The 26,798-nt window shown below is 41.5% G+C and overlaps 1 protein-coding gene across 4 annotated transcripts in view; it reads left to right on the plus strand.

The window, feature by feature from the left end:
- The window catches only part of RAPGEF2 (Rap guanine nucleotide exchange factor 2), a 172,635-nt gene that overhangs the window by 63,689 nt on the left and 82,148 nt on the right, over window positions 1-26,798 (plus strand). For all 4 annotated transcript variants that reach the window (XM_042870479.1, XM_042870480.1, XM_042870481.1 and 1 more), the window contains 2 exons: window positions 6,434-6,517; window positions 25,227-25,302. In XM_042870479.1, the coding sequence (XP_042726413.1) occupies window positions 6,434-6,517; window positions 25,227-25,302 (160 nt within the window). The remainder of the gene's footprint in view (window positions 1-6,433; window positions 6,518-25,226; window positions 25,303-26,798) is intronic.

Raw genomic sequence — 26,798 nt, forward strand, 5'->3', positions numbered from 1 at the left:
TGTACCATTTTCAGGTTTACTGCTTTTTGAGATTTTGAGTATTTCAAAAACTGTATTGGTATGTCATAGAATTTAGAATTGTAGAATCATAGAATTGCTTAGGTAGCTAAAGACCTAAAAGATCATCAAGATCAACTTAACTATATGACCCTAACTCTAACAGCCCTCTGCTATATCATGTCCCTGAGCCCCACATCCAAACGGTTCTTAAACACATCCAGGGATGGTGACTCAACCACCTCCCTGGGGAGCCCATTCCAGTGCTTAACAACCCTTTCTTTAAGGAAGGTTTTTCTAATATCCAACCTAAATCTCTCCTGGCACAACTTGAGGCCGTTTCCCCTCATCCTGTCATCAGTGAGAAGAGACCAACCCCGCTCTTGCTGCAGTCACTTTTAAGGTATTTGAAGAGCAATAAAGTCTCCTGTCAGCCTCCTCTTCCCCAGACTGAACAGCCCCAGTTCCTTCACTCTCTCCTCACAGGCCATATTCTCCAAGCCCTTCCCCAGCCCTGTTGCCCTTCTCTGGACCTGCTCCAGCACCTCCGTGTCCTTTCTGTACTCAGGTGCCCAAAACTGAACACAGCACTCGAGGTGAGGCCTCACCAGTGCCGAGTACAGGGCAGGATGACTTCCCTGGTCCTGCTCACCACTCCATTCCTGATCCAAGCCAGGATGCCATTGGCCTTCTCGGCCACCTGGGCACACTGCTGGCTGATATTCATCCCACTGTCCATCAGTACAACAAGGTTCCTTTCCACCAGGCAGCTTTGGAGCTGCTCTTCCCCAACCCTGTAGAATCTTCTGGGGTTGTTGTGACCAAAATGCAGGAGCTGAGAGGTTCTTGTTGGCTTTTAAAAAAGCTAGGGCAGAATGACTGTGCATTAATTTTGTCATCTCGCTGCCCCTTGGGATTTGAGTTTCAGGTTGATTTTGTTCTGATTCCCTACAGATTGCACGTACCATCTTTTCCCTTATAGTTCCCCCTGTAGTTGCTTGTAGGCAGAAAAATCCTGAGAAATGTAGGGCACGTTAATCAAGTATCAGCTGTAGTACAGCAAACATGGGAAGTTGATTGAAAGCCACCTTGGGTTTGAGCAGTGTTTTGTAAAGCACAGGATCTTCAAAATGAAAAAAAGTGCACTGTTTGTATAATAGCGCTGTCTAGCAAAAGAGTTTGCTTCCAAAATAGCTTTGTTAAGGTTTAATTCTAAACAAATGAAAGCGTAGCAAGGGGTGAGGAGCACGAGAGTTAAATATATTGTCATATGAAAGGAATAGGTCAGTATTTCACTAGTCTGCACTTCACCTTGGAAGGAAATGTGCGTTTTAGAGGAAAGAATGTATTTTCCATGTGTGAAGCTTTTCAAAGATGTTTGGTTCAAGACTGATTTAATACTAAATGCGGACATCAGGGCCTACATAAGGATGACGAGAGTGAAAATACATCAGCGTTCTTTGATCGTGAAGATTGTCTTGGAGATATTTATGATGTTTTGTTGGCTGGCAATGAATGCTTAAAAGAATGAGCAGTATCTTTGAGGAAGATATCTTAATGTACATATTGTCTGTGGTAGCCTTCCCCGGTTGTGATACAGCAGTACTGAAGAGACATGTGTCTATTTGGATAATTAAGGAGTATATTTTGTTTTACATGGTGTGATAGAAAAGCCTTAGGTGAACTTTGAGGTTCTCAAGCATTACTGTAAAAATAGTTACTAAAGTACAGATGAAGCAAAAGGAAAACAAAACCAGACAGGTAATAACAAACTTGAACGATCTTATCCCTATTAGCTGTCTATAAAGAGATCCCAGAAGCGACTTATTTTTTTTTCTTGTAAGACTACACATTTACACTTAGTTATACTGCTAATTTTTAGGAAAAGGAGCTGAAAAATCCCACCAGCAACAATTTCAGTGATACTAGCAGCACTGCATTATGAGTGGGGAAAATTGCAGATTGTTTGCATATAGAATATCTATTAAAAATGGCAACACCACAGCAGATTTGCACTTGAGCAGCAATGCTGGCTGTTTATCTGCCAACTTAGAACTTCTGTGAGGGAATGTACGTTTGAAGGTGTGACTTAACTGAGGTGCATGTTTATGCTTTTGAGAATGACTGTCTCTTTGGAGTGGAGGTTTCCTCTGCGCTAATCTGGTCATCTTTGTGCAATATTGATTTCCTTGGACTGATGTGCTTGATGGCAAGACACTTGAATTCAGCAACAAAACACTGCCTTCCTGAGAGCTTTCATGCCCATTTTTCTTTCTTTTTTTTTAATAAATTAACTGATTGGCTGTGAATTGATATTGAACAAGGTACTGCTACATTAGAGGCAGTTATCTTCTGTGACTTGCTATGATACTTGCATACTTTGCAGGATCAGACAATTAGCAGGGTTTCCATTGCATTTCATGATTGAATCTCATATTTAACTTTGTTTAGGAGTGGTTCATAGAAGTTGTCACCTGAGTTGTTTTACCTGCTTATTTTTGACTGGCCTGCGGAACAGGCTTTTAGTGTTTGACAAATCTTCTGCATTGAATAAATGAATAGAACTGAATGCTATTTAGGTACTTATGGACAAACCCAGGGTGGAATATGTAGTTGTATTCCTAGGGAGGTTCATGAGTGGTATGCATAGGGTGTGTAGAGGAGCACTGGTGTTCCTCTACTGGTGTCTCAGTTGCCAAAAGCTTTCAAGTTTGGTCATGCTTCCAGTCATTTCTTATAGCACCATGGAGCTGGTAGTTTTCACAGAATCACAGGATCACCCGGGTTGGAAGGGACCCCAAGGATCATGTAGTTCCAACCCCCCTGCCTAGCAGGGCCACCAAACATACACATTCAGATCAGGTTGCCCAGGACCCCGTCCAACCTGGCCTTAAACACGTCCAAGGACGAGTTTTCTCTAGTGAGCTCATGCATGCTTGTATTTTCAACATCAACGGTAAATACTTCATATAAAAAAAAAAAAAAATCCACCTCCAGCATTTGCTTAATGTTCTCAAATTCTTGTATTTAGATTAACTTTGGGTATACCCTTAACTCAAAGTTGGAGGTTATCAAGAGTTGTGAAGGTACATGGGTTATGTTAGTGATGTTAGCTGTCTTAGGAACTAAACTCTGAGCCATGAGTACTTGCACACTTGAAAATCATGATGTCATTCCCTCGTAGGTAACTGCAGTTACAACTAACTGAGTCTTGGCCACAAGATATCAGCAGAATTCAGCTATATCTAAAGCAAGCATAGGTGAAAAGTAGAGCAAGAAAGAGGAGATGAGTTTAACTGCAGTTAAAGATTGACAACTTTAGAGTAGCACAGAAACTGTAGAAAATGTTTACAGAAATCTTGTCATATATCTGTGTTCAGTTTACTGATCAGGTGATAGAAAACACAGGCTTCAACATCTTGAAACATTACTCCTGTTTTTAAGAAAAGGAAAAAGGAAGACCTGGGGAACTACGGGCGGGTGAGCCTCACCTCTGTGCCTGGGAAGATCATGGAGCAGATCCTGCTGGAAGCTATGTTAAGGCACACATGAGATAAAGATGTGGTCCGAGACAGCCAGCATGGCTTCACCAAGGGCAGACTGTGCCTGACCAATCTGGTGGCCTTCTATGATGGAGTGGCAGCATCAGTGGATGGGGGTAGGGTGGTGGAAGTCATCTTCTGAACTTCTACAAAGCCTTTGACGTGGTCCCTCACCACATACTTCCCTCTAAATTGGAGAGGTGTGGATTTGAAGGATGGTTTGTTGGATGGATTAGGAATTGGCTGGCTGGATGCAGCCAAAGGGCTGTGATCAATGGTTCTGTGTTAGGGTGGAGGTGTCCCTCAGGGGTCGGTCTTGGGACCGGTGCTCTTCAGCATCTTCATCAATGACAGATGATGGCATCGAGTGCAGCCTCAGCAAGTTTGCAGATGGCCCCAAGCTGAGCGGTGCAGTCGATGCATTGGAGGGAAGGGAAGCATCCAGAGGGACCTGGGCAGGATGGAGAAGTGGCCATGTGAACCTAATGAGGTTCGACGAGGCCAAGTGCAGGGTGCTGCATTGGGTCGGGGCAACCCCAGGTATTGATACAGACTGGGGGAAGATCTCCTTGAGAGCAGCCCTGCGCAGAAGGACTTGGGGTCGTGGTGGACGAGAAGCTGGCCATGAGGCAGCAGTGTGCGCCTGCAGCCCGGAAGGCCAGCTGTGTTGTGGGCTGCATGGAAAAGGGGCGGCCAGCAGGAGAGGGAGGTGATCGTCCCCCTCTGCTCGGCTCTTGTGAGGCCCCATCTGCAGCGCTGCGTCCAGGCCTGGGGCCCCAGCACAGGAAGGACGTGGAGCTCTGGGAGCGGGGCCAGAGGAGGTGAGGCACTGGCACAGGTTGCCCAAGGAGGCCGTGGATGCCCCATCCCTGCAGGCATTCAAGGCCAGGCTGGATGTGGCTCTGGGCAGCCTGGGCTGCTGGTTGCTGACCCTGCACATAGCAGGGGGTTGAAACTAGATGATCTTTGAGGTCCTTTTCAACCCAGGCCATTCTATGATCAGTTCTGGAGTTTTTGATCATAGATAACTTTCTCAATTTCTGCTGTTAATTCTTCGCGTTTCTGATGCTTGTTCTTTTTCTTGAGGATGTATTACACAGTGTAAAATAAGAACAAAACAGTTTCCTAAATTGTATAGTTTGGCGTTTTGATCTCAGCTCTTTTAGGCCAGCTCCCTCTCTCTCTACATGGCTTGCTCTGGACGTAATGCCTCCTATTTATTTGCTTGGAAAAAGCAGCAGATAGAGCACAATAACACTATTTGATGGAGCAGATTCTTAGTGACAAAGCAGTATTTTTCAAGACAGTCATCGCCATTAGCTCAGGATTTTTCCCAGCACTGAACAAGAGTCTGTATGCCATGCTCGTAAAAAATGATACTGTTTGGTCTCTGAGCATTGATGAATGTCAGTGGGTACAATTTTTTCCACATGGAGGAATTTGGTGAGACGTCTTTGCTTCATGCACACTTCCCTGTCTGATGCCATTCTGTCAGACTGCCCTTCTGTTTTTATCTGTTACATGGCAACAGCTTGGAACGGGATGTTGGTGAAAAGGTTCAACCTCTATTGCCGTGCCCCCAACATCTGCTGATGTCATTGTGGGCTGACGTAATCAGAGCAGTCCTTGTAGCTGCATCTTTCCATTTGAAAGAGTGCTGAGGAAATAGTACTCTTCTTTAAGAGACCCCGTCATGCAGGTGCTTTTTAAAATCTTGTTTCCTCAGATGAAAAACATGCAGCTAACTGCACATAACCTACATAGATTTGAGGTTGGATCTTAATACTATGCTGTCATCACTGTTAAAGGATGTGGGCTGTTCTTGCTTGAAGTTGGGACTAATTGTTGCTAAAGACTTGAGATATATAATTTAAAAAAAAATGAAGGTGCTGTGGATTAATTAAGTGATCTGCATCTCTTGGAGTGTCATTAGAGACATGATTTTCAGCTAAGAATGCTAGCACAGTTGCTAATTGGATTCAAGTATGCTGTTATGAGCTGCTTTGGAAGAAGCAGTAGGAGTGGTAAAGACTCAAGTGACGTAAGGATATTTTCAGTATGGAACGATGAAATGGCGCAAGATTTTTACTGCAGCTGTTTCAAGTAACTTTAGGAAACTACATTGTTTTCCTCTAAGCATTACTTGAATTTGCCCAAGAAGATTTTAAGCCCATGAGAAAGAATGTGTATTACTGAAGAAGCAAGATCTGAATCTACAGTAGAATGAACTGGATGACAAAATCTTAATTTGGTCTCTTATAATAGATAAGAGGAGGGAAAATAAACTTTGTCCCTTTTATTAGGAATTAATTGTCGTACTGTGAATAAGTGCAAAAGGGAATGAGTTTAGCAGCAGATTATGTTGACCACAGATCTCATGAAGGTTTATATCTGCAAGTTTGTCCCATGCTTTCTTACTGTGTGGAAAGGCAGAGTGATGCCAAGGTGTGCATTTCTGCCTTCAAGTAAAGTAAAAGAAGATTTCTGTAACCGAGAAAGAAGGCCTTATTTATGGAGAGGAAGATGTTATGGTCCTCTTCAGCTAGAGGAAAGTAACAGATTCAACAAAATGTAATACCATATTTTTACTGGTATAAGAATATGGCTTCCTTTTGATAACTTTCAGATGTATTTCATTGGATTTTTGTGATGTTCCTAAATGGGTAGTTATGTCAATGAAATAAGTGATATCAGACATTCCAATAAAATATTCTAATAATCTGTGTGTTTTCAGGTGGAAACTGGAATTGGTTTGTAATTGATGGAACTGTGGCTTTCCTCTGGAATTTTGAGCATTTTTGGCTCTTTGTGATGTGCTTTTCTACTGGAAATTTGGTAGTGGTAAGAGTTTCTTCACCAAAGTGTCTTACTCCCTGTTCTCTCCTCTATTGCAGCCCTGATGATATTGGTACCTGTTGGTATATCCTGCTGTCTGGTTCAGTCTTCATTAAAGAATCGATGTTTCTTCCAAGGAGCAGGTATGTCAACTCTGGATACACTATATTTAAGCACAACTGATGAGTTAGTTGCCTTTTAATTCTGAAGTCTGATTCTTAACAAAAGTGCAGAAGTACACATGCTAACATGCTTTTCCTTCCCTTACTAACTGGGCCATTTATGTGATGCCTGCAGCTAGACTTGAAAGCCTGTTATTATGTGCACTGTACAAACACCAAAAGTGTCATGAAAAGACTGAGAATTTAAAAATGCCTCCCTTCAACTCAACAAATAGAATGAGGTACTGACTGGTCTGTTCCTATGAGTAATCAAACGTTCAATCATAGGAGGTGCTAGAGCTTTTATGATGCTTTCCTAAGACTTTGCACAAGTTTTGGCATATGCTTATATCGTGTTACTGCCAGTTTTGTTACCTCTGTTTGAGGTTATCCTTCATGTAAGCGAATTTGCAGTAAGAAAAGGTTATTTTAATTGGGAAAATATAAGTTTGAGTGCGAGACTGTCGAAATTTGTAATACTAAAATAAAAAAAAAAGGTTACCTTGAGGTATGGAAAAAATGCAAATACTGCAAGGATTTTAGTGGAAGCAGAACAGATTAACTTAAAAGTGCTGGTTATATGCATATTCGTTCAAACTACTGAAAAAGGTTCCTTTGAAGTAAATAACATTATGAAATCTGTGAAAGGCAGAATGAAGGAATGACCGTTCTCTGCATGGTATGATGAGAATAAAAGAACCAGGAACTTGCTTACAGCTTTAAATAGTGGGAAGTCAATTGAAAGCTATCATTGCTTGCTATATGAACAATTAAATATCCAGATCTGCCTTTTGGTGGGAGAGGGATGCTGACCTTGGGACTTGCATTTATGATGGTGTCTGTTTTGGCGTTTACAAGCATCTTGCATATTTAGGAAGGCAGGCACTGCTGATGAAAAGGCATACTTGATGTGCCATCAAACAGTACAGTATGTGATAAAGGTGCAAAATTGCTTATTGTAAAAAGTAGCACAACAACAAATTATAGGATCCCTGCTGCCAGCAGATGGAAGAAAATTGTCCCATATGTCATCCCTGAAGAGGCAATGCCAGAAAAAAAAGCTGGCAGAAAGTGCTGCCTTTAGATGCCAGGAGAAGGGACGTATGAAATCTGAATTAATGTGGGATTGTTGCATGTCGTCTATGGCAAGAATCCTCTACTCTTTTGAAATACAGCAAAACTTGTGCTTCAGGCATTTTGTGATGCTCTATGAAAGGTGAGATTTCATAATATAAACAATGAGCTTGTGAATCTTCCTGGTAGAATGAACAGGGAAGTGTATGTCTTGCCTGTGTAGAGAAGCATTCAAGGATTGCTCACCCAGACTAATGCAGAAATGGCACGTGGAATGTGGTGTTGCAAGGCTTCATAAATGTGGATGGAGTCGAGTAGATGCCAAAGCTGATATCTTTGGAAGCAGACCTGTGAGAGATGATTTGTTAATTAACAAAGATAGCATGATAACAAGTCCATAAAAGCAAAATTTAGAATCTTCAACGTAATGATTTGAGATAAGGTATGACTAGAGAGCAAAAACCTCCATCCATTTGGCAGGGGGGTTGGACACGATGATCCCTGGAGGTCCCTTCCAACCCCTACAATTCTGTGATTCTGTGATCCTAGTTAGAGGTTTTGCTCAGCAGAGTTGTGGTTAATAAGAGGATAGATAAGGACTTTGAACTTAGGACAGAGCTTGTCAGGGTTTCTGCTTTGTAAATGAGTAAGGTGGAATATCTGGGCCTTTGACTCATCCATGAACAAGAAGTTTGGGGAAAATGAGGGAAGGGCTTAAATAAGTTTAAATTCCAAACTTGGAATACTGGTGGGTAACAAGTGATTTTCAGTAGTGTGGGTTTTTTTTCTTGCTTTTGTGAATAAAACTAAGTTGTTTGGCTTTACTTATGTTGTCAGTGGAGTCCTCTGAGGAAGTAGTAAGCTGCTCCTATACTGGGATTAGGTGCAGGAGATTTATTAATAATGATGCAGAAAACTTGTGTCTCATGAGTGTAGAAGCAGTTGTCAAAGCAGTGCTGGTGTATAAGACGAACTAGAGGGATCTGGATACATCTGGAGGGGCTAAAGCCAAATTTTATGGTGCTCCGTACAAAGAGGATGAAACCTTCCCCAAAAGGCTGCTAATGAGAAAGAACTGGTAGGGGGAGGTATTTGGAAATGTAAAGTCAAACTAGGCAAAAGGAAGTTACTGGGTAACAGCTCAAATTGGCCTTACACACATAAAGAGGAATGACTTTTTCAAGAGCCTTTTGGATCATTGTGTAGTTTGGGAATCTTGATGTCTTTTCACTGCTTCAAAGAAAACAAAACCAAAAACCTCCCACAGAAATGATACCATCAAAATGGAGGAATTGGTTACATTTTGGTGAATCAAGCAAGTTTTTGTGAACAGCTGACTTTAATGCCAAGAGACCTAAGTGTTGCTAGGTGGAGATGATCTGATTTTGATCTTGCTGTTTGGCCAAAGCAATGCAATTGGAACAAGCTTACAGTAAGGTCATATTTAGATTAGTGTTTTTCAAGTTCCATCCATTTCATCTTTGTCAGTCTAGAAAGTTGCTAGGAAATAATTTTGCAGCATGTGCAGCTGTGAGTAAGAGAGGATGGAGCTGAGAAGAGTGCGTAGGAGCAGCAAGAATGTTCCTCTCCACTACGTCTGAGTGACTCAGAAAGCCCTCTTTCCCTAACTTTTCCCAGAGCTCAGGTTGCCCTATGGTCCAGCACCTTCTATCCCTAAACCTCTCAACATCCATAACCCCTCATGTTTTCCTTCTTCAGAGGCATTCTTGCCTTTTAAGCTTAGTCCAGTGTGCCACACATAGACAAAATCCCTTTGTCCAGGTTCCTTTCAAATAACATTGAGCGAATGTTCCACGCTTTGTTTGTTGGAAATAGTTTAATGTGTTTGACTGCGTATGTTTGCTGTGTTATTTACATCTGTGACCCTTATTAGCTCATGCAGCTGCATGAGTATTAGGCTGCAATAGTGTCCTGATCGCTTTTGGAAACACCAGAAGTGCTGTTCCCAGGACTAATACAAATAGTGCTTAAGATGATTTGAGGAGAGGAAGAGATGACTACAGACTTGCAGACTGATTATATATAGCTGAGAAGAGGAATTTCTGAAAGTAAATGAAAACTGAAGTAATAAAAAATCCTAGGAAATTACCACCCTTCTGTTCTCCCATTCAAACCACAAGTATATAATGGTTCTCTATGGTTTCTCGCTCCAGAAATAAGCAGTTATGTAACACACTTTGTATGGTCAAATAGCCACTAACTGAAATACTTTCTAAAGAGTGGCACAGCTGCTGATTTTGCCCAAGTTATATAATATACTGTGTGACTAAAATACACTTGCACCTAACTTCTTGACGAGTCTTTAATGGTTTTATAGTAATGTTCAAGGCAGAATGTTTTTAAGTTGAAGCAATGAGTTTTTTTCTTGCAGGTTACTGCAAAGAAGTCTTGCCTCCCATATTTTATTATTACATTTTTTCATACTTTTTTTCCTTCATTTAAACACTTCAAGCAAATACTACAGTCAAATTGAACACTTTTCAACTTGTTCCTCCCTCAACGACCACCAAACTAGTGCAAATTAGCGCTCTCTTCCCTCATTGCTTCCCTTGAGCTTCTGTGCCCTGAAGCTGTTCATGTGGTAGAGTGAGGTTTATGTATTAAGTCTAGAAAATAAATGAGCAGAAGTTACAGTTCCCTGAAGGTTGTCCTGGCTCTCCTGCATCTTCACGTGGTCACTGTGGGCAGTAATGTGACAGTCACTCAAAATATCTTTGGAATTGCCTCCAGCGTCGCTGGGTCAGGTCTGTGCTCTCATTGCATTTGCTCAGCTGCTCGGACTTCCTGTGTAGTCCTTGTTCCAGGACCTGGTTTCTAATGGGAATTTTACCATCTTCTTTCATCTTGTTTGATTTGGAGCTGCAGTACAAAAACACCTCCAGATCTCCCACAGCTTCATGCTTGCCCGTGGCCTCCACAACTGGAGGACGCAGCTGACCTTTATCAGCAAGATATGGAATGTCCTGAAATATTTTCTCAGATGGGTAGGCTATGGTGCTTGTACTTCTTTTCTGCCTCTTGAAGACTTTCAGAGATAGACTGCTGTGCTTGCTGTGCTGCTCAGACACATCTCAGTGCTGACTTGCCATGTGCATACCTGGTTGTCCTGGTGTCTTTGTTCAGTCACCTGCACTATTTAGTTCCTGCAGCCTCTTGTCCTTCCTTACTGCCACAGCCACTCTGTTGCCCTCTCACCATTTAACATGTGGCAGTGAGAAGCTGCACTCCTTTGGGCAAGTTCACCAGACCTACATAGGAAAGCAATTTAAGCCTTTTCCTCTAATTAAAAGATGAGCTTTTGAAGTTGAGAGAACGTCTGCTTCTCTCTCCAAAATTACATCAGTTTAAATATTGATGATTTAGCCCTTTAGTCTTCTATAGCAAATCAAGTAAAAATAGAATTGGATATTCTGTTCCGTTTTTGACTTGTTTTGCTATAGAAAAGGTTAGCAGGCTAAATCACCAATGTACTGGAGAACCAATGAAGAAATTATGGACTTGCTTTGAATCTGTTTAAAGCAGTAATACAACCAGTTATTGCAGAAGTGTATCTTGCTTTATGTTATGAATGGTTTTTGTCAGATGTTTCCTTTCCTCTTCTATTTCAGGCTGGCACTATTGAATCTTGTTTTTCTATTTACTGCATTTGATACATTTATAAAGAGCATCTATATGGGCCTCATGATTGATAGCTTAATTAACAATTAGTATTTGTAAAACTTAATTGACTACTTAAAAGGCATGAACCTGGAAATGTTTATTTTTTTTCCGTTGCAGTGGTGTGGTTTTATTTGTCTGCATCTCTACTTTCTGATGTAGAGAATATAATTTAAAGTTTACTTTCTTGTCATTCTTCCAAGAATTAAGAAGTGGTTTTCCAGCTTTCTGTTTAGCCATTTTTCAAATGGAAGAAATTAATAGGGAAGAGCTCATTTTAACTGTTCAAGTACTCTTGCCCTGATCATAAAGACTAACATAGCTGTAGTACGTTTATCCTGATATATTAGTACTAACATATTCACAACTGAATGTTTATTAATAATGGCTGTTACTGGCTGAAACTTCTGAGATCTTCGAATCCAACTGGTAATTTGTCTGAAAGATAGTGATCAGTATAGACAAATGTTTAAACCATTACACGTTTAGAATTTGGCTCCAAGGAGATTTTTTGCTCTGAGCAGGAAATGATTTTTAATGGAGGCGAAAAAAATGAAGGGTTTGAGGGGTGCTCAGAGCTGCTGTTTCAGTCATTTGAGCTACATAGGGAGCAGGTTGAGCGCTTTGCTGAGCTTACTGAGCCTTTTCCTGTTTCTGAGTTGTGCTAACGGTTAAGGATTTTCACCATAACAACAGAAACATGAGGAAATATGTTAGAATGTTATAAAGATGGCATCCCAGGTCATGCTTTCAAATCCGTTTCAGAAATTACTTGACAGCGTGATTTTGCTGCAGCTTGTTCTTGAATACTAAAAATATTTTTTCTGCTGCTAGGTTTTAGCCATGACCTGTTGCTTGACTATTTCTCTATGCACCTAATGCTGTTTTGACATGTGATGTACCAGGAGAACCAGTGGGGAGTGCTGACTGTGTCACTGGTGTGGGCTGATGGCTGGTGCTGTATGTCTGCTGGCTGGCTTGAGTGACTTAGTTCAGTGTTTCAGTCCATCATCTGAAGTTGGGACGTGAGGGAGAGTGATTTAAATTTTAATCTAGTGAAGACTGACTTCAGAAATTGAAGGAAAGTTGGAAGACGTGGAGATGTTTGTCTCCTTATGATTGTGTATGCCTCCCATGAATAATTCACAGTGGATTTTAGATACTGAAAGTAACCCAAACTGCTTTGTATCATCTTTAATATCTGTGTTTCCAGCGATCTGAATCTGGCATCTTCACTTTAACCAAATTTACTCTCAACACTTGGCTGTATCTGAATTAGCTGAGCCATAAATGTAACCAGGCCTTGCCATACGTTGTTGCAGCAAAGTTCTTGATGCAGGGCACATGCTACTTCTACCACCAATGTCATCATAAACCATCCTGGTTCACGGAAATTTAAAAAAAAAAAAAAAAAAAAAGAAGGTGAATACTTTAAAAGAAAATGTTTTTTGCAGCTAAATGAATTTGGTATTACATACATTTTGCTTTATTGCACCCATCTCCTCTTGTGCTGAATAATTTAGAGTTCATTGAGGTTTGAAATTGGCAGCACACTTGGAACATGACCAGAATCTGAGGTGTTGGGGAAATGAGAGAGGACACGGTTCCTCACTGATGAGATTGGGTGGTGTCTGCCCTTGTTCCTGTCAAAACAATTATTTCAGTGCTACTGGAATTTTGTTCTCGCACAACTGATAAAACGCTAAGGGACTTAATCTATTAGGCTGCCATCCTTTGAAAATAAAAATAGAAGCTTAGTGTAGTGGGGTTAGTGCTGCCAGGCTTCCTTCCAAGTTTCTAATAAGGAGATGAGAAGGTAACAGAAGCGGAAGCAGATAAATGACCTGAATAACTTTCAGGGGAGCCCGACTGCTACAAAAGGAACAAAATGGACAATTCCTCATGAGATGACAAATGCTGGATTTCTACTGATTTCTGGCTTTACGTCTTAAAGCTGGAGATTTTTGTCTTTACAAAAGACCTGGTGATGGCCATGAGAGAGGTTCTGGATTGTGGTGCTGGTGTTCAGGTGAGCTGTTGGAGCGATCAGAACAACTTCATATGCTTATGCAGGAGACACAGCATTCATTAATGATGGCTGTATTGGGATTGTGGCAATGTTTTTCTAGTAAGGGGCTGCAGGGGTGGTCTCTGTGAGCAGTGCCAGCACTGCCATGCGTCACTTCAGAGCCAGCTGCTGCTTTACCCCTGGGCAGAGCTGAGATATTAAATGAAATTAAATCAAGTAATTTCTACAATAAAATTTTGCTTAGCAATTTGTACTATGGAGTGTAGAAGTAAAGTATATAATAATATAAATACCATGCCCATCAGAATTTGTATACTCCATTTTACAACACCTCTTGTGCTTACAAGTGCAAGTCTTGCAAACTAAATATTTTTTTAAATGTATTTAGATTCATATTCGAAACAGGCTTGTTTAGATGCATGTTTTTAGAACACATTACTTTGAATGTTTGTGTATGATGAAACATCCAAGGAAACTACATTTCGGACCTCTCCTCTAGACTGTAGAGGTGTGGATTTGAAGCATGGACTGTTGGATGGATTAGGAACTGGCTGGATGCAGCCACAGGGCTGTAATCAATGGTTCTGTGTCAGGGTGGAGGTGTCCCTCAGGGGTTGGTCTTGGGACCAGTGCTCTTCAGCATCTTCATCAATGACAGATGATGGCATCGAGTGCAGCCTCAGCAAGTTTGCAGATGGCCCCAAGCTGAGCGGTGCAGTCGATGCATTGGAGGGAAGGGAAGCATCCAGAGGGACCTGGGCAGGATGGAGAAGTGGCCATGTGAACCTAATGAGGTTCAACAAGGCCAAGTGCAGGGTGCTGCATTGGGTCGGGGCAATCCCAGGTATTGATACAGACTGGGGGAAGATCTCCTTGAGAGCAGCCCTGTGCAGAAGGACTTGGGGTCCTGGTGGGCGAGAAGCTGGCCATGAGGCAGCAGTGTGCGCCTGCAGCCCGGAAGGCCAGCTGTGTTGTGGGCTGCATGAAAAAGGGGCGGCCAGCAGGAGAGGGAGGTGATCGTCCCCCTCTGCTCGGCTCTTGTGAGGCCCCATCTGCAGCGCTGCATCCAGGCCTGGGGCCCCCAGCACAGGAAGGACGTGGAGCTCTGGGAGCGGGGCCAGAGGAGGCACTGAGATGAGCAGAGGGCTGGAGCAGCTCTGCTGTGGGGAAAGGTTGAGGGAATTGGGCTTGTTGAGCTTGGAGAAGAGAAGGCTCCTACAATGAGGGAGACCTCATTGTGGCCTCCCTGTACTTGAAGGGAGTGTATAACTCCCAGGCAACCCTACAGACTTGGGGTGGAATGGCTGCAAAGCTGCCTGGTGGAAAGGGACCGTGTTGTACTGATGGACAGTGGGCTGAATATGAGCCAGCAGTGTGCCCAGGTGGCCAAGAAGGCCAATGGCATCCTGGCTTGGATCAGGAATGGTGTGGTGAGCAGGACCAGGGAAGTCATCCTGCCCTGTAGGACAAGGGGGAGTGGTTTTAAACTGAGATGCAGGACATTTAGGTTGGATATTAGGAGGAAGTTTTTCATCCAGAGGGTGGTGATGCACTGGAACAGGTTGGCCAAGGAGGCTGTGGATGCCCCATCCCTGGAGGCACTTAAGGCCAGGCTGAATGTGGCTCTGGGCAGCCTGGTCCTGGTGGTTGGCAATCCTGCACACAGCAGGGGGTTGAAACTAGATGATCTTTGAGGTTCTTTTCAACCCAGACCATTCTATGATTCTACTCTTGATGCATGTCTGGTATGAATCTGTTACAGTATCGGTATGACTGCACTGGAGGTTGGGGTTTTAAGTGGGGAAGAGCATTTTCTCCTCATTTGAAACTCAGGTGATCTGTAGGCTTCCTTTGGTTAAGGATAGACTTGTGAAGCTGAAGTAATGACTCATTTACTTACATATTTATGAGACTGTGGAGGGCTGGAAGTAATCAGTGGGAGTATTTAGATAATTAGCATGGTCCTGGTACCATAATTGAACAATTTATAGTGTAATTAATTAATTAATGTCCTCTTCAATATCTTTATTGATGACCTCGATGAGGGCATCGAGTGCACCCTCAGTGAATTCGCAGATGACGCCAAATTGTCTGGAAGTGTGGATCTGCCTGGGGGTAGCGAGGCCCTACAGAGGGATCTGGACAGGCTGGAGAGCTGGGCTGGAGCCAATGGGATGAGTTTCAACAAGGCCAAATGCCGGGTCCTGCACTTCGGCCACAACAACCCCAGGCGACGCTACAGGCTTGGGGCGGTGTGGCTGGAGAACTGCGTAGAGGAAATGGACCTGGGGGTATTGATTGATGCTCGGCTGAACATGAGCCGACAGTGTGCCCAGGTGGCCAAGAAGGCCAATGGCATCCTGGCTTGCATCAGAAACAGTGTTGCAAGCAGGAGCAGAGAGGTGATTGTTCCCCTATATTCAGCACTCGTGAGGCCGCACCTCGAGTACTGTGTCCAGTTTTGGGCCCCTCACTGCAAGAAAGATATTGAGGCCCTGGAACGTGTTCAAAGAAGGGCAACAAAGCTGGTGAGGGGTCTGGAACACAGGCCATATGAGGAGAGGCTGAAGGAGCTGGGAATGTTCAGCCTGGAGAAGAGGAGGCTCAGGGGAGACCTTATTGCTCTCTATAACTTCCTGAAGGGAGGTTGTAGTGAGCTGGGGGTCGGCCTCTTCTCTCGTGTCATTAGTGATAGGACCAGGGGGAATGGTTTCAAGCTACAGCAAAGGAGATTCAGGCTGGACATGAGGAAGTATTACTTTTCAGAAAGGGTGGTCAGGCACTGGAATGGACTGCCCAGGGAGGTGGTGGAATCACCGACCCTGGGGGTGTTCAAGGAAAGGCTGGATGTTGTGTTGAGGGACATGGTTTAGTGGGAGCTACTGGGAATAGGTGAACGGTTGGACTGGGTGATCTTTTAGGTCTTTTCCAACCTTAGTGATTCTATGATTCTATGATTCTATGATTCTAATTTATTTTTTTTTGAACAACATTGTTTTTAAGAAAAGGTTACTCAGCGCCATAGAGAACTTTAAAATGCTTGACAGTTTTCCTTCAGATAAGGCTAAAAGTTTGAAATATTTCAGAAAAATAAATCCAGTTACATTTGACATAGTGCAGCATGCTGAATGAGGGATAATTAATTTGCAAATGATCATCTAAGTAATTAAAACACGACTCTCATCATTATTTTTTTTTTCCAGTTTCTTTATTCATTTACGGTTATGGGGACCTATTACGAAGTTATGTTGAATGCATTTTACTAAGATTTATGGAAACTGATTTAGTGAGGCCATGTGTTTAGCCCTGCATGTCAATGAATAGCTTGTAGTGAATGAACTAGGCACGTCAGTGAGGGTGGAAAGTGCCTCTATGTATGGTTTTATTTTACTGCTGAAGACTCGGATGACGTCAAGTTACTCATTTTTATGTTTGGTCAGAAAGTTCAAAGAGATGATGTTTTCTGGTAACTTCATTATGAAAATCTGCAAGGGAACTTGAGAAGCTTACTGACTATTTTTCAGGGTAAGAAAAGGATGGAACATCTAAAGGCTGGAAAAATACTTCTCTGTTGTAACGAATTTCATGAATGTTAATTAGACTATTCAGACAAGGTCTTGCCTCTGCAGTAATGCTTTCCTATGACTTCTCCTTCCTTGAGTCTATTATACAGATCTCATGATGTCACCGAAATGTTTGTGGCAGTGCAGACGTCATGAAGACAAAGCATAAGCAAAGCTGACTTTGTTCAAACCATTCATTAAAATAGTTTTTTTTTTTTTAATTGCAAAATAATCAGGTTTTTATAAGAAAGCCCTTGTCTTCAAGTATTTCCCAACATAAATTATTGAGGCCTTCTATTGATTTATTCCTAAGATCTTTCCTGTTAACTGTTGTTCTGATGTAGCTGCCTTCTAGCTTTCTATACTACAGATGCTGCAGAGTTATACTTCAAAGCTGCAACAAGCTGCATTTGTTTTCATTACTTCTTCTTTCCAGTTTTATTTACATATTTGTGTACCTGCAGTCTAAATGCAGATAGTGAATATCATGGGGAAAGCTTATAAACTCATTTCTGCTGTTAGTATATCTGAAGTGGTCATAAAGAATTAAGTGCTGTTCCAGTCTGAGATGTATTTGGGATTACCTGCTGCTATAAGGGCCCTGAGCACCTGCCGTCATCTGCAGTATGCTTGTGAAACAATATATGCAACACTTGAGGGAATTTCAGATTGGCTTTTTGACCATTTTTCAACTTCAACTTTTAGAAAGTTAAAGTGAAACGCAACAAATCTGAATTTAATTTATCTGAATTTAATTTTTTTAACGTGAAACGAAGCAGTCAAGCTCCCAGCCATGTTCAGTCTAAGAACGAGGTGGAATTTGAAAATCAGACAAACTTTAAAAATATTAATCTTTTCTAAAAGAAAAACAAATGGCAGGCATATATATTTCGAGGACTGGCTGAATGGCCCTTCTCTGGAAGGAAACCTCCAGAATCTAGCCAGCTTCAAATTATTCTCTGTGGGCTTTCAGAAACTTCTTTTGAAGTGCATGTGCTGTATGTTAGTAGGTTAATCTTACCCAGATCTGGGTTGTATGTGCATAAGAAATAAGGGAGTGCTTATAATTATGGAGATAAAATACTGTGATCTGTTATCTGTAAGGGTGCTGACCGAATGCATTCAAAACACTGAAGGAACCTGGTACACCTTTCAGCTTGTGCAGATCAATTTCAATGCCGTTTCAGTGGGAATTAGCTAAAGCATTACTATGCCCAAAGCATATGCCCTTGTGGTATTATTATCCTTCATGCAGCCTGGCTGTTGTTGGGCATTCTCTGCAGGACTTGCTGGATTCATCCCTGCTCGACGTCCTTCTGCTGCAGTAGGATGGCATCTGACCTGGATGCCATCATTCTTATTAGCTCACAGGTAGTGATATTTAGGTTGCAAGTCGAGCAGGGGGCTGCAGTGATGTGGTTTTAAGCTTTTCCCTTTCGAGCTTCCCCCCCACCACTTAGCTTTGGCATTATAAGCAACTTCTTTCCCTGATATTGGAGCTGTTGACTCTGAGAGTGTAAACACCTAAGCTATCATATGACACTGGGTAAGTCTAATCATCCTTATCCATGGTGTTTAGTGAGCTCACGTCTCAGAATTTCAAGGGAGAGACAGGTCTGCAAATGCCTTTTCAATTCAATCCAGTTGCTGACATCTCAATTTTCCTCTCACCTGGAAAGTGAATCTTTAGAGGAGCTGTTTGCTTTTGCTGAAAACAGTCATAAATATAATGTGAGAATAGAGGAGGTTTAAAAACAACACAAAAACCTCTTATTTTGATATGCAGACGACTGTCAGATTTTAATTTAAAGCAGTATTTAGCACAAGGCAGAGCAACTTGGGGCTTCTCTTGCATGCTTGCTTTTTCTAAGGCATTAAATGTAATGAGAATCAGAGATGTCAGCCTATATTGTACAGTTTGAATTCTGGTAACAAGCCTCTGACTTTCAGTGGTCAAATCCCTGCTTTCTTGGTGTTCAGCATGCAGTTTTAACCCAGGCAGCCTGCTGCTACCTTCCCCCCGTGCATCCTCCGCAGCGCTGCTCGCATTAGAGCTGCTGTGCATGCATGAAGGGTTCTGCCTTTTATCCAAGGGGTCAGAAGCTGGCCATGCCAAATTTAGTTTTCTTCAGAGCACTTAAGCTTTTCCCCAGGGATGGCTGGCATGTCTACGTGCCCTTCCTAGTAGTAACTTCTTTTTGCCCTTCATCCCTGTCAAGGGAGACTCGGGTGGAGGAGTGATCTGAGTTTCACGTCATCCAGCTTGTTGATGTGAAACAAAGCTGAAAGTAGCAAGATTAGAATTAGAAGATTAGCCACTAAAGGAGGACTCTTTTTTTCCTTTTAAAATCCAGGCATATCAAAACAAGAAATGATGTTTGGGGGAGGGGGAAAGAAGAAGTGGGAGAACTTGGCTGTATCCTTTATTGCCTCTTCCCTAAGAGACAGATAGAAAATAGAGTCCCCATTGTTTTTTCTGTCTAGTTCACGTTCTGAAGATACTTAGCACGATCCTTGTGTATTTCATTTGGGTGGTTTGCTGTGATTTTCCTCAATCTAGATGTCAAATGAGCAGTGTGATTTGTCTCAGAAATAGTTGGACAGCACTGATTTATGTAGCTGGAGATGCGTTTTTATGATGCAGACATGAAAAGCACGGGCAACAGAACCACACTACACATTTTGCCTTCTGTGTACAGATTTATTCAGGTGCAGACTGGAAGAGAGAAGGATTAGTTTCAGAGAAGGTGGGGGGTGGGAAGGCATTTATTTTAATCTCCACACTGAGATACCCTGCGCTGGTAAATATTGCAAAGCAGTGATCTGACACCATAGGCATATTTGTGTGTCGTGTGTGAAAACTTGAGAAGAAATGAGGTGTTTGAATATCTGGTTGCTGGGGTTTTGGCATAAATTACTGCCTGCTCTTCCAATATATCACAGAATTGTAGGGGTTGGAAGGGACCTCCAGAGATCATCGAGTCCAACCCCCCTGCCAAAGCAGGTTCCCTACAGCAGGTTGCACAGGTAGGCATCCAGGCAGGTCTTGAACATCTCCAGAGAAGGAGACTCCACCACCTCCCTGGGCAGCCTGTTCCAGTGCTCCGTCACCTCACTGTAAAGAAGCGCTTATGCACATCTGTGCAGAACTTCCTATGCTGCAGCTTATGGCTGTTTCCCCTTGTCCTGGCTCCATGTACCACTGAAAAAAGACTGGCCTCACCACTAGATGTATTATGTACTTTGTACATCTAGGTAAAGAAAATAAGCCAAACAATTAATACGGCACATAATTGCTTGCATGTACCTACCACAGGAATTTTGGTGAACTCTAGAAGCAAGGAAGATCTGCCTGTATTTTTCATTGTGTTGGAACGTGTCTAAATGGAATATGCTTTCTGGATTAGAGGAAATGGCAATTAATTAGAGTTGGTTCTAAAGCAGCAGCTTGGCTCTGAATATTGCATTTACAGATGCATCCAACTGCCCGCGCTTTGTGGAGCTTTCTCTCTAAGACTTAAATGTCATCTTGGTACCACTTGTAGTTCATACATGAATTAATTATTTTAAGCTACTGCAAGGTGGTAAATGTAACAGAAAATTAAGCTTCGATAAAAAGAGCAAAACTATGGTTGTGTATGTTCTATTACATGTAAGTGCTTATAAAAATTGCTTGCTTGAAAGTACTTATTTTTAATTATTTTTTTAACCTCAAGTTATTCTCATTTTGCTTTTAGTCACTGGCTTTTTTGCATTAATTGTAATTTAGTTATCGTAAAGACTTGACATTTTCAATTTTCATTTAAAAAACAAACAAACCTTAACTGGGGATATAGAAACTCTTAGTTTTCACTTAGAAGGTTTCTTCTATTAACCAGAACATTGTAAACTGCAATACATCAGTCCCTTGTATGGGTGTATATGAGTTAAACAGAAATAGTTGAGATATATATATATTTATGGAGAAGGGAAGTATCATCCACAGCGTGAGCTCAGTTTCAGAATTCATGACAATGGAAATAAAGTTGTAGATGACTTCTATGGATTAGAACACCTATATTTATATTTATAAATATAAATAGTGAGCAAAATGTTTGTAACAGTGAATTTATTTGGAGGTGATGCCTTTGAATAGTCAAGTCAGTAATTCTCTTGGTCACCAGTTTTTCACCAATTGCTTTCTTTTCCACCAATTGTTTTAGGAAATATTATAGTTAGGAAGTGTTGCTTAGGAAGAATATACATATATTTTTATCATCTGATTTCAAAATTGTTATGCCAGGACTTACTATAAAGTGTTAACATTTCCTGCAAATAAAATAGTTTGGTATATTTTAAAGGGCTTTTTTTTTTTTTTAAATGTAGATTTATATTCACATCATGCATCCGGTAGCTTTATGGGGGAAAAAAAAAGGAACTGTGATACAAAAGGACTTGAGAAGCAAAATTGCCTCCAGGACAGGTACTGAGGAGAGCATCTGTGAGGTTTAACACTCAAGAGGCCCTGAGTCAGAATTTGTATCGTAGCAGCAAAGAAGTGTTGGAAGAACTGCTGTAAAACAAGGTTCTTTGGGGAATTTAGGTGGGGCAGCAACATCCTAACCCAGCAGCCTCTTGGCTGTCTGCATTACTGTTAACCTCTGCATCCCCTAGTGCAAAGCTGGGATTCTCTCAGGTGCATTGTGGACTTAGCTGCAAACGGGTTATTTGTAGGAGCTGAAATTAATAAGGGTTAGGTAGGAGAAGATTTTATCTTTATGCAACAAGGCATGCTAGAATGAAATGACTAAGGAGTGATAGAACCAAATGCAGTGTGTAGATGATGCAAAATACTGCATTTTAAACATAAAAATGTGGTGTAATCTTAAGATCTCTGGTGAAATTGATTATCCATAACCTTATTTCACACTACAGTAAGGAAAGGAATAAATTTGTCAAATCCCTAGACCTTGGAAATCAGCTAGTAAGGGCTTTCTATATTTTGCATTACCCAGCCAGTGCTCTCATAGACTGCGTATTTCGTGATAAATCTGGGTAGTCACACTCATTTTTATCTAAGTCTGGTCTACATCAGAATCTGGGAAAAACAAGTATTGAGCAAAAGTTACTAAAACAGGGCTGCTGTTCTGAAGGTAATGTTGAGTCCTCCAGGGGCTGACATTTGACTCTGCAGGTGGAGCTCTGTGCTAGGAGGAAAACCTAATGAGTTTCTTAGACTTTGAGTGTGATCCCAGGGATGATACTCTCATACGAGGACAGGCTGGAGAGTTGGGGCTCTTCAGTCAGAGAGGGGAAGGCTGTAGGGGGAACTTATAGTGGCCTTCCAGTACCTGACTGGTCCAACCTGGTTGGCTGTGAGCAGCCTGGTCTACTGGGAGATGTCCCTGCCTATAGCAGGGGGTTTGGATCTAGATGATCTTACAGGTCCCTTCCAACTCAAACCATTCCTCTGGTGTTTTGTAGAAGCTGTACAGCTTGCACTTGTTGATTAGCTCGGTGAATAGGCTGTATTATGCACTGGTTATTTGGTTCTTTCTGGTTCTTACTAATATTTCAAACAACTTATTTTTGTTCAATTAAATCAAGTTTGTTTCGTGTTTTCCTCTACCTGGTGGCTAGTTAGTTTAGCTGAAGTTTTGGAGCAGAGAAAGTGTCCTCTTTTAGTCTACTTTTTGCTCTTGTATTGAGCACTGATAAATTAATTTTGATATATATAAAAAAAAAACAAAAAAAAAAAAAACCAAAAAAAAAACTTGATTTTGATGTTGGTCTTCTGAATTGAATCAGTGGGATTGGTGGTGCCGTCAGATTTCATTTGTTTGTCAGTTGTGTGCCAGCACACGTTTGTATGACTATGTGCAGTTAATCAAATGATGAGTGGCTACAGGAAAGCTGCCCTTTTAGAAGGGCGGGTAGCGAGAGGATGGTCCAACCAGAAATGGTTTTAAACTGGAGGGTAAAAAAGAGGGTAGGTTTAGACTAGATATTGGGGTTGGACCATCCTCTCGCTCCCTGTGGCTCTGGTACAGGTATCATGCAAATACTGCCCTGAATGTTGCACCATCATCGGAGCTGGTCATAGCTGAGCATGTGTAGAGGCAGTGGGCTCCTCCTTCTCACTGATTACCTGAGCTCCTTGCTGATAATGTGCTTTCAGTAGCAGATTGGAGGTAAGGAGGTTCAGTTGCAATGGCACATCTGAGGAGAGAACTGCAACACTTAAAAAATGCAATATTTTCGGCCTTGATTTACTTGCTGTCATAAATGCAATATTTAATGAAGATTACGGTTTGTTTATAACTTGAAGTGACTTGGCGTCTTTGTTCAAGGATTGTGTGCTCTGATAAATGTGCTGTCACAGGAATAAAACATCTACCATCTCCTTCCTCTTTGCTCTTTCCTCCCTCTCCAGTGAGATTTTAAGGAAGCACTGTGCCTCGCATCAGATTAACGGCCAAGAAAATAAGTTTGTCACTTCTTCAGTGCTCTAATGAATCGAGATACGGCTTCATTTTCCTGTACCTTTAAGAGTTGAAATTCTGTAAAAATTCAGGAGGGCGCAGCAGAGTGAAGCACCCTGTGGTTTGTCGCAGGACTGTAGAGGGAAGCATGTGTTTGCCTCTAGGAAAATATGCATTTTGTTGAGAGATTTCTTTATTGCATGTTTCTTTTCAAGAGGCTTAGTATTCTGGAAAATTTTTTCTATTGTCGAAGTCCCGTGTACCATTAAACACGATTTTTTTTTGATGAATAAGCACAGCTGGCATTTCTTTTCAGTATGTGACTGCCTTCTTTTGGAGCTGTAACGTGCTGTTGTTAAGAGATTAGCCTTTGGGGTAGCAAGTTAAATTGTTCATTTCTGCTAATCGCCAGGCAGGACAGCAGAGCAGATCTAAACTGGCTAGACGTGCTGTTCAGATTGGTATATGAGCTTCTGAAGTTTGCTTATTAGGAAATGATTTTTAAAAAGGTACTTTTCACCAACTCTGCGTGTGTCCCTGTGCCTACATATTCCATAAGTGCTTAAATTGTAGATCCTACGATCTTTTTTAGTCTGATTTGGCTTTCTTAAGCTTCCTTAATAGTGGCCTTCTGAAGTTCTTCAACCCCTTTTCCTGTGCCTTTTATTTTTGCGTGTGTTCTCATTTATTTGTGCATGGAAAAATGTGTGTATACACAGACGTATCCATATTCTTTTCCATGCTGGATATAAGAGAATTTGAGGAAACAAAGATGGCTTTTGAAAAGCCTGAGGAACATTTGGAAGCCCAGTGCCTTGCCAATAGCTTGGCTGCATGGAGATAAGGTCAAGGCAAGGCTTTCCGTGCTTTCTTGAGCCCAATACTGCAGAAACAAAAAGGCCAAATGATTACATTAACCTGTGGGAGATGGATGTTAGAGCAGGCTTGCTAGAAAAGGCTGCAGGGTGAGTCCAGAATTACCACAGCTCCTGTTGTCCTGTTTGCAACAGCAAAGGTCAGGTCTGAATAGGAGCTAACCAGATGGGGATGGGTAGTGGGAAGAACACACCTCAGAAACCATCTTCAGCTGTTTTTTCCTTCCACCTGGACTGCATATCTAAGCATAGGAAGGCTTGTATTGTATTTCACTGAATTATGTACTGTGTCTCTATGCTGCACCTCTGCTGCTGTTTTTCCCTGATTCTTTGCACTTGAGCCTGCAGAAACACACTTATTTAATACAGGCCAGCACTTCAGAAATAGAAACTAGAATTGCTATTTTATTTTATCCTATAGGAAGCCAAAATATTATCCTTCTTAATTGTTGTGCTAATGTGGGAATATGTGATGGAAAGCAGAAAAAGCTTTTGCCTTTATCTGTTCAGTTTGAGAATACTCTTACATTCAGAGTACTTCATTAATTTTTTTTGAGTTAAAAACCAAACCCAAACAAAAAAAAGCTCATTGAAGTTGATCAGTCTTTTTATTCTTTCCTTTACATGCTAGTTAGCTTTCTTTACAGAAATGCAGATGGTTTAAGTAACTTAATACTGTAATGCCAGAAGAAGATACTAGTTCAAACTCCAATGTAGCTCAGAATCAGCCATGCATCTTAAGTACCCTGTGCTTGACTGACATTTGTTTTAGTGCTAATGGAATTATTTGGCAGTTACTCTCAGTAAACTATGTGAATCAGAAATACACTGCTCCTGGTGTCAGCGGGTAGCAGCTATGTGTAGGAGGCCGTGTGCATGAAACTGTTACGTTGTGAATAGGGGTGTATGTACTTTTCTATGCTTTATAAGATCTGGGTAGAACGTAAATATGCTTATGGATTTTGTTATGGATCTGACTTTTGTTCTGATGGATGTATTTTTGTTCTTCAGTTTTGGCAAGCGTTCTGCAGGAAGCTTCAGGCGTGGCTGTGAATGCATTGTTTTAGAGCCTTCTGAAATGATTGTGGTAAGAATATTTTCATTCCATTTCTTCAATTTTTTTTTTTTTTTCTTTTTCAGAATAGAGCTTTATTTTACAGACCAGCCTTGATAAGCACTTCAGTTTTCAATAAAACATGTTGAGATCTGTTTGCACGTTAGCATTTATAAATGCAAGATGTCATGCGTAACTTTACTTTTTTTGCATACCATACTTAAGTGAGAGGCATCTTTTTATGCTGTTGCAGTTTCCTTGTAACCCTGCAACTTTTGCTTGTGTTAGCAGAATAGCAGAATACATATATGTAGTTAGCAGCTGCTTTACTTAAAGCATAAGTACTTTAAAGTATTAATCTCAGGCTCGTTTAAGTAATTGTTTGATTAAATGAAATGTATTTTCGGCTAGCAGGTTTTAAGAATCGGTTTGCAAATTATCAAGTACTGTCAGCTTTTCTACGTGTAAGCTGTTCTGTTGGTGGTGTCTGTTGTAGAACAGCATCATTTTTTAGGCTTCATAGGCACACAAGTTTTTAGCTGTCACATGAGGGTGCATCATCTGAAAAAGTGGTCACCTCTCCTATTTCCACTGGAGAAACCTGTCTTATGAAGCTAATTCAGTACGGAGATGGAAGGCATGAGTAAGACATGCTGATTGCTTTTTCCTTGGCCCTAAAGCTCTCTGCAATTCTCCCTTACTTAGAAGCAGCTCCTCAGCAGCAGCCCACTGCTAATGCCCTGTGCCAGCCCCATGATTTATCTCACCTGTTTGTGTCACTGATGTCTGACCACAAGTTCAGGAAAGGATGCATGGTCCCAATGTTCTCTGCTGGGATGTAGCTCAGTTGGTTGTGTGAGCATCTGTCTGTTTTGGCCATTTCTACCCTGATAAGTTTTTGGGAAGCGTAGGCACTTTTGAAATGTAGGCATAAGGAAAATAGAAGTAAAGTTCTGGACAGGCAGGGTCACCAGCTGGTAAACCAGGTAAACTGTGCTCACCCCTTGTACATTGGAAGCTACGTTCAGTGATGTGAGCTGGCTAGCACGTGACACTTCTGACTGATTTGCTGCAAATCCTTGGGAGTGTTTGTCCAATATTTATTTTTCTTACTGAAAAATACAGAGGGCCCTTGCTAGGTGCCTGGTAATCCCTTCTCTGCACCTCTACCTTTATCGCTGGCATGTTCAAATCAATTGAAGAATGGATTAACTGAATCCACACGTGTGGCCAGTAATGAAAAGCTTTCTCTTGTTGCCCTGTTGGTGTAGAGTAGTGTTTCTGTTGATAGGGTGAACATAGAAGGGATGTTGACTCTTAGCCAAATTACTAAAAAAACCAATGTTCTTTCAGGAAAGCCAGAGTTCTTAGTTGAAATATTTTTCTTTGCACTGTGCTGTTGTTTAGTAATTTAGGATGATGAAGGATCTGAAACCAAGGAGCTTTACTTTAGCCTCTTATTAGGATAAACCTAATAGGTGTCTTTATTCTCCCTGCTATTGTTTTGAATTTGTTTTTATATTAATCCA

This window comes from Lagopus leucura, unplaced genomic scaffold, assembly GCF_019238085.1.
Source record: "Lagopus leucura isolate 7727_CA_CO unplaced genomic scaffold, USGS_WTPT01 Super-Scaffold_100004, whole genome shotgun sequence".
NCBI lineage: Eukaryota > Metazoa > Chordata > Aves > Galliformes > Phasianidae > Lagopus > Lagopus leucura.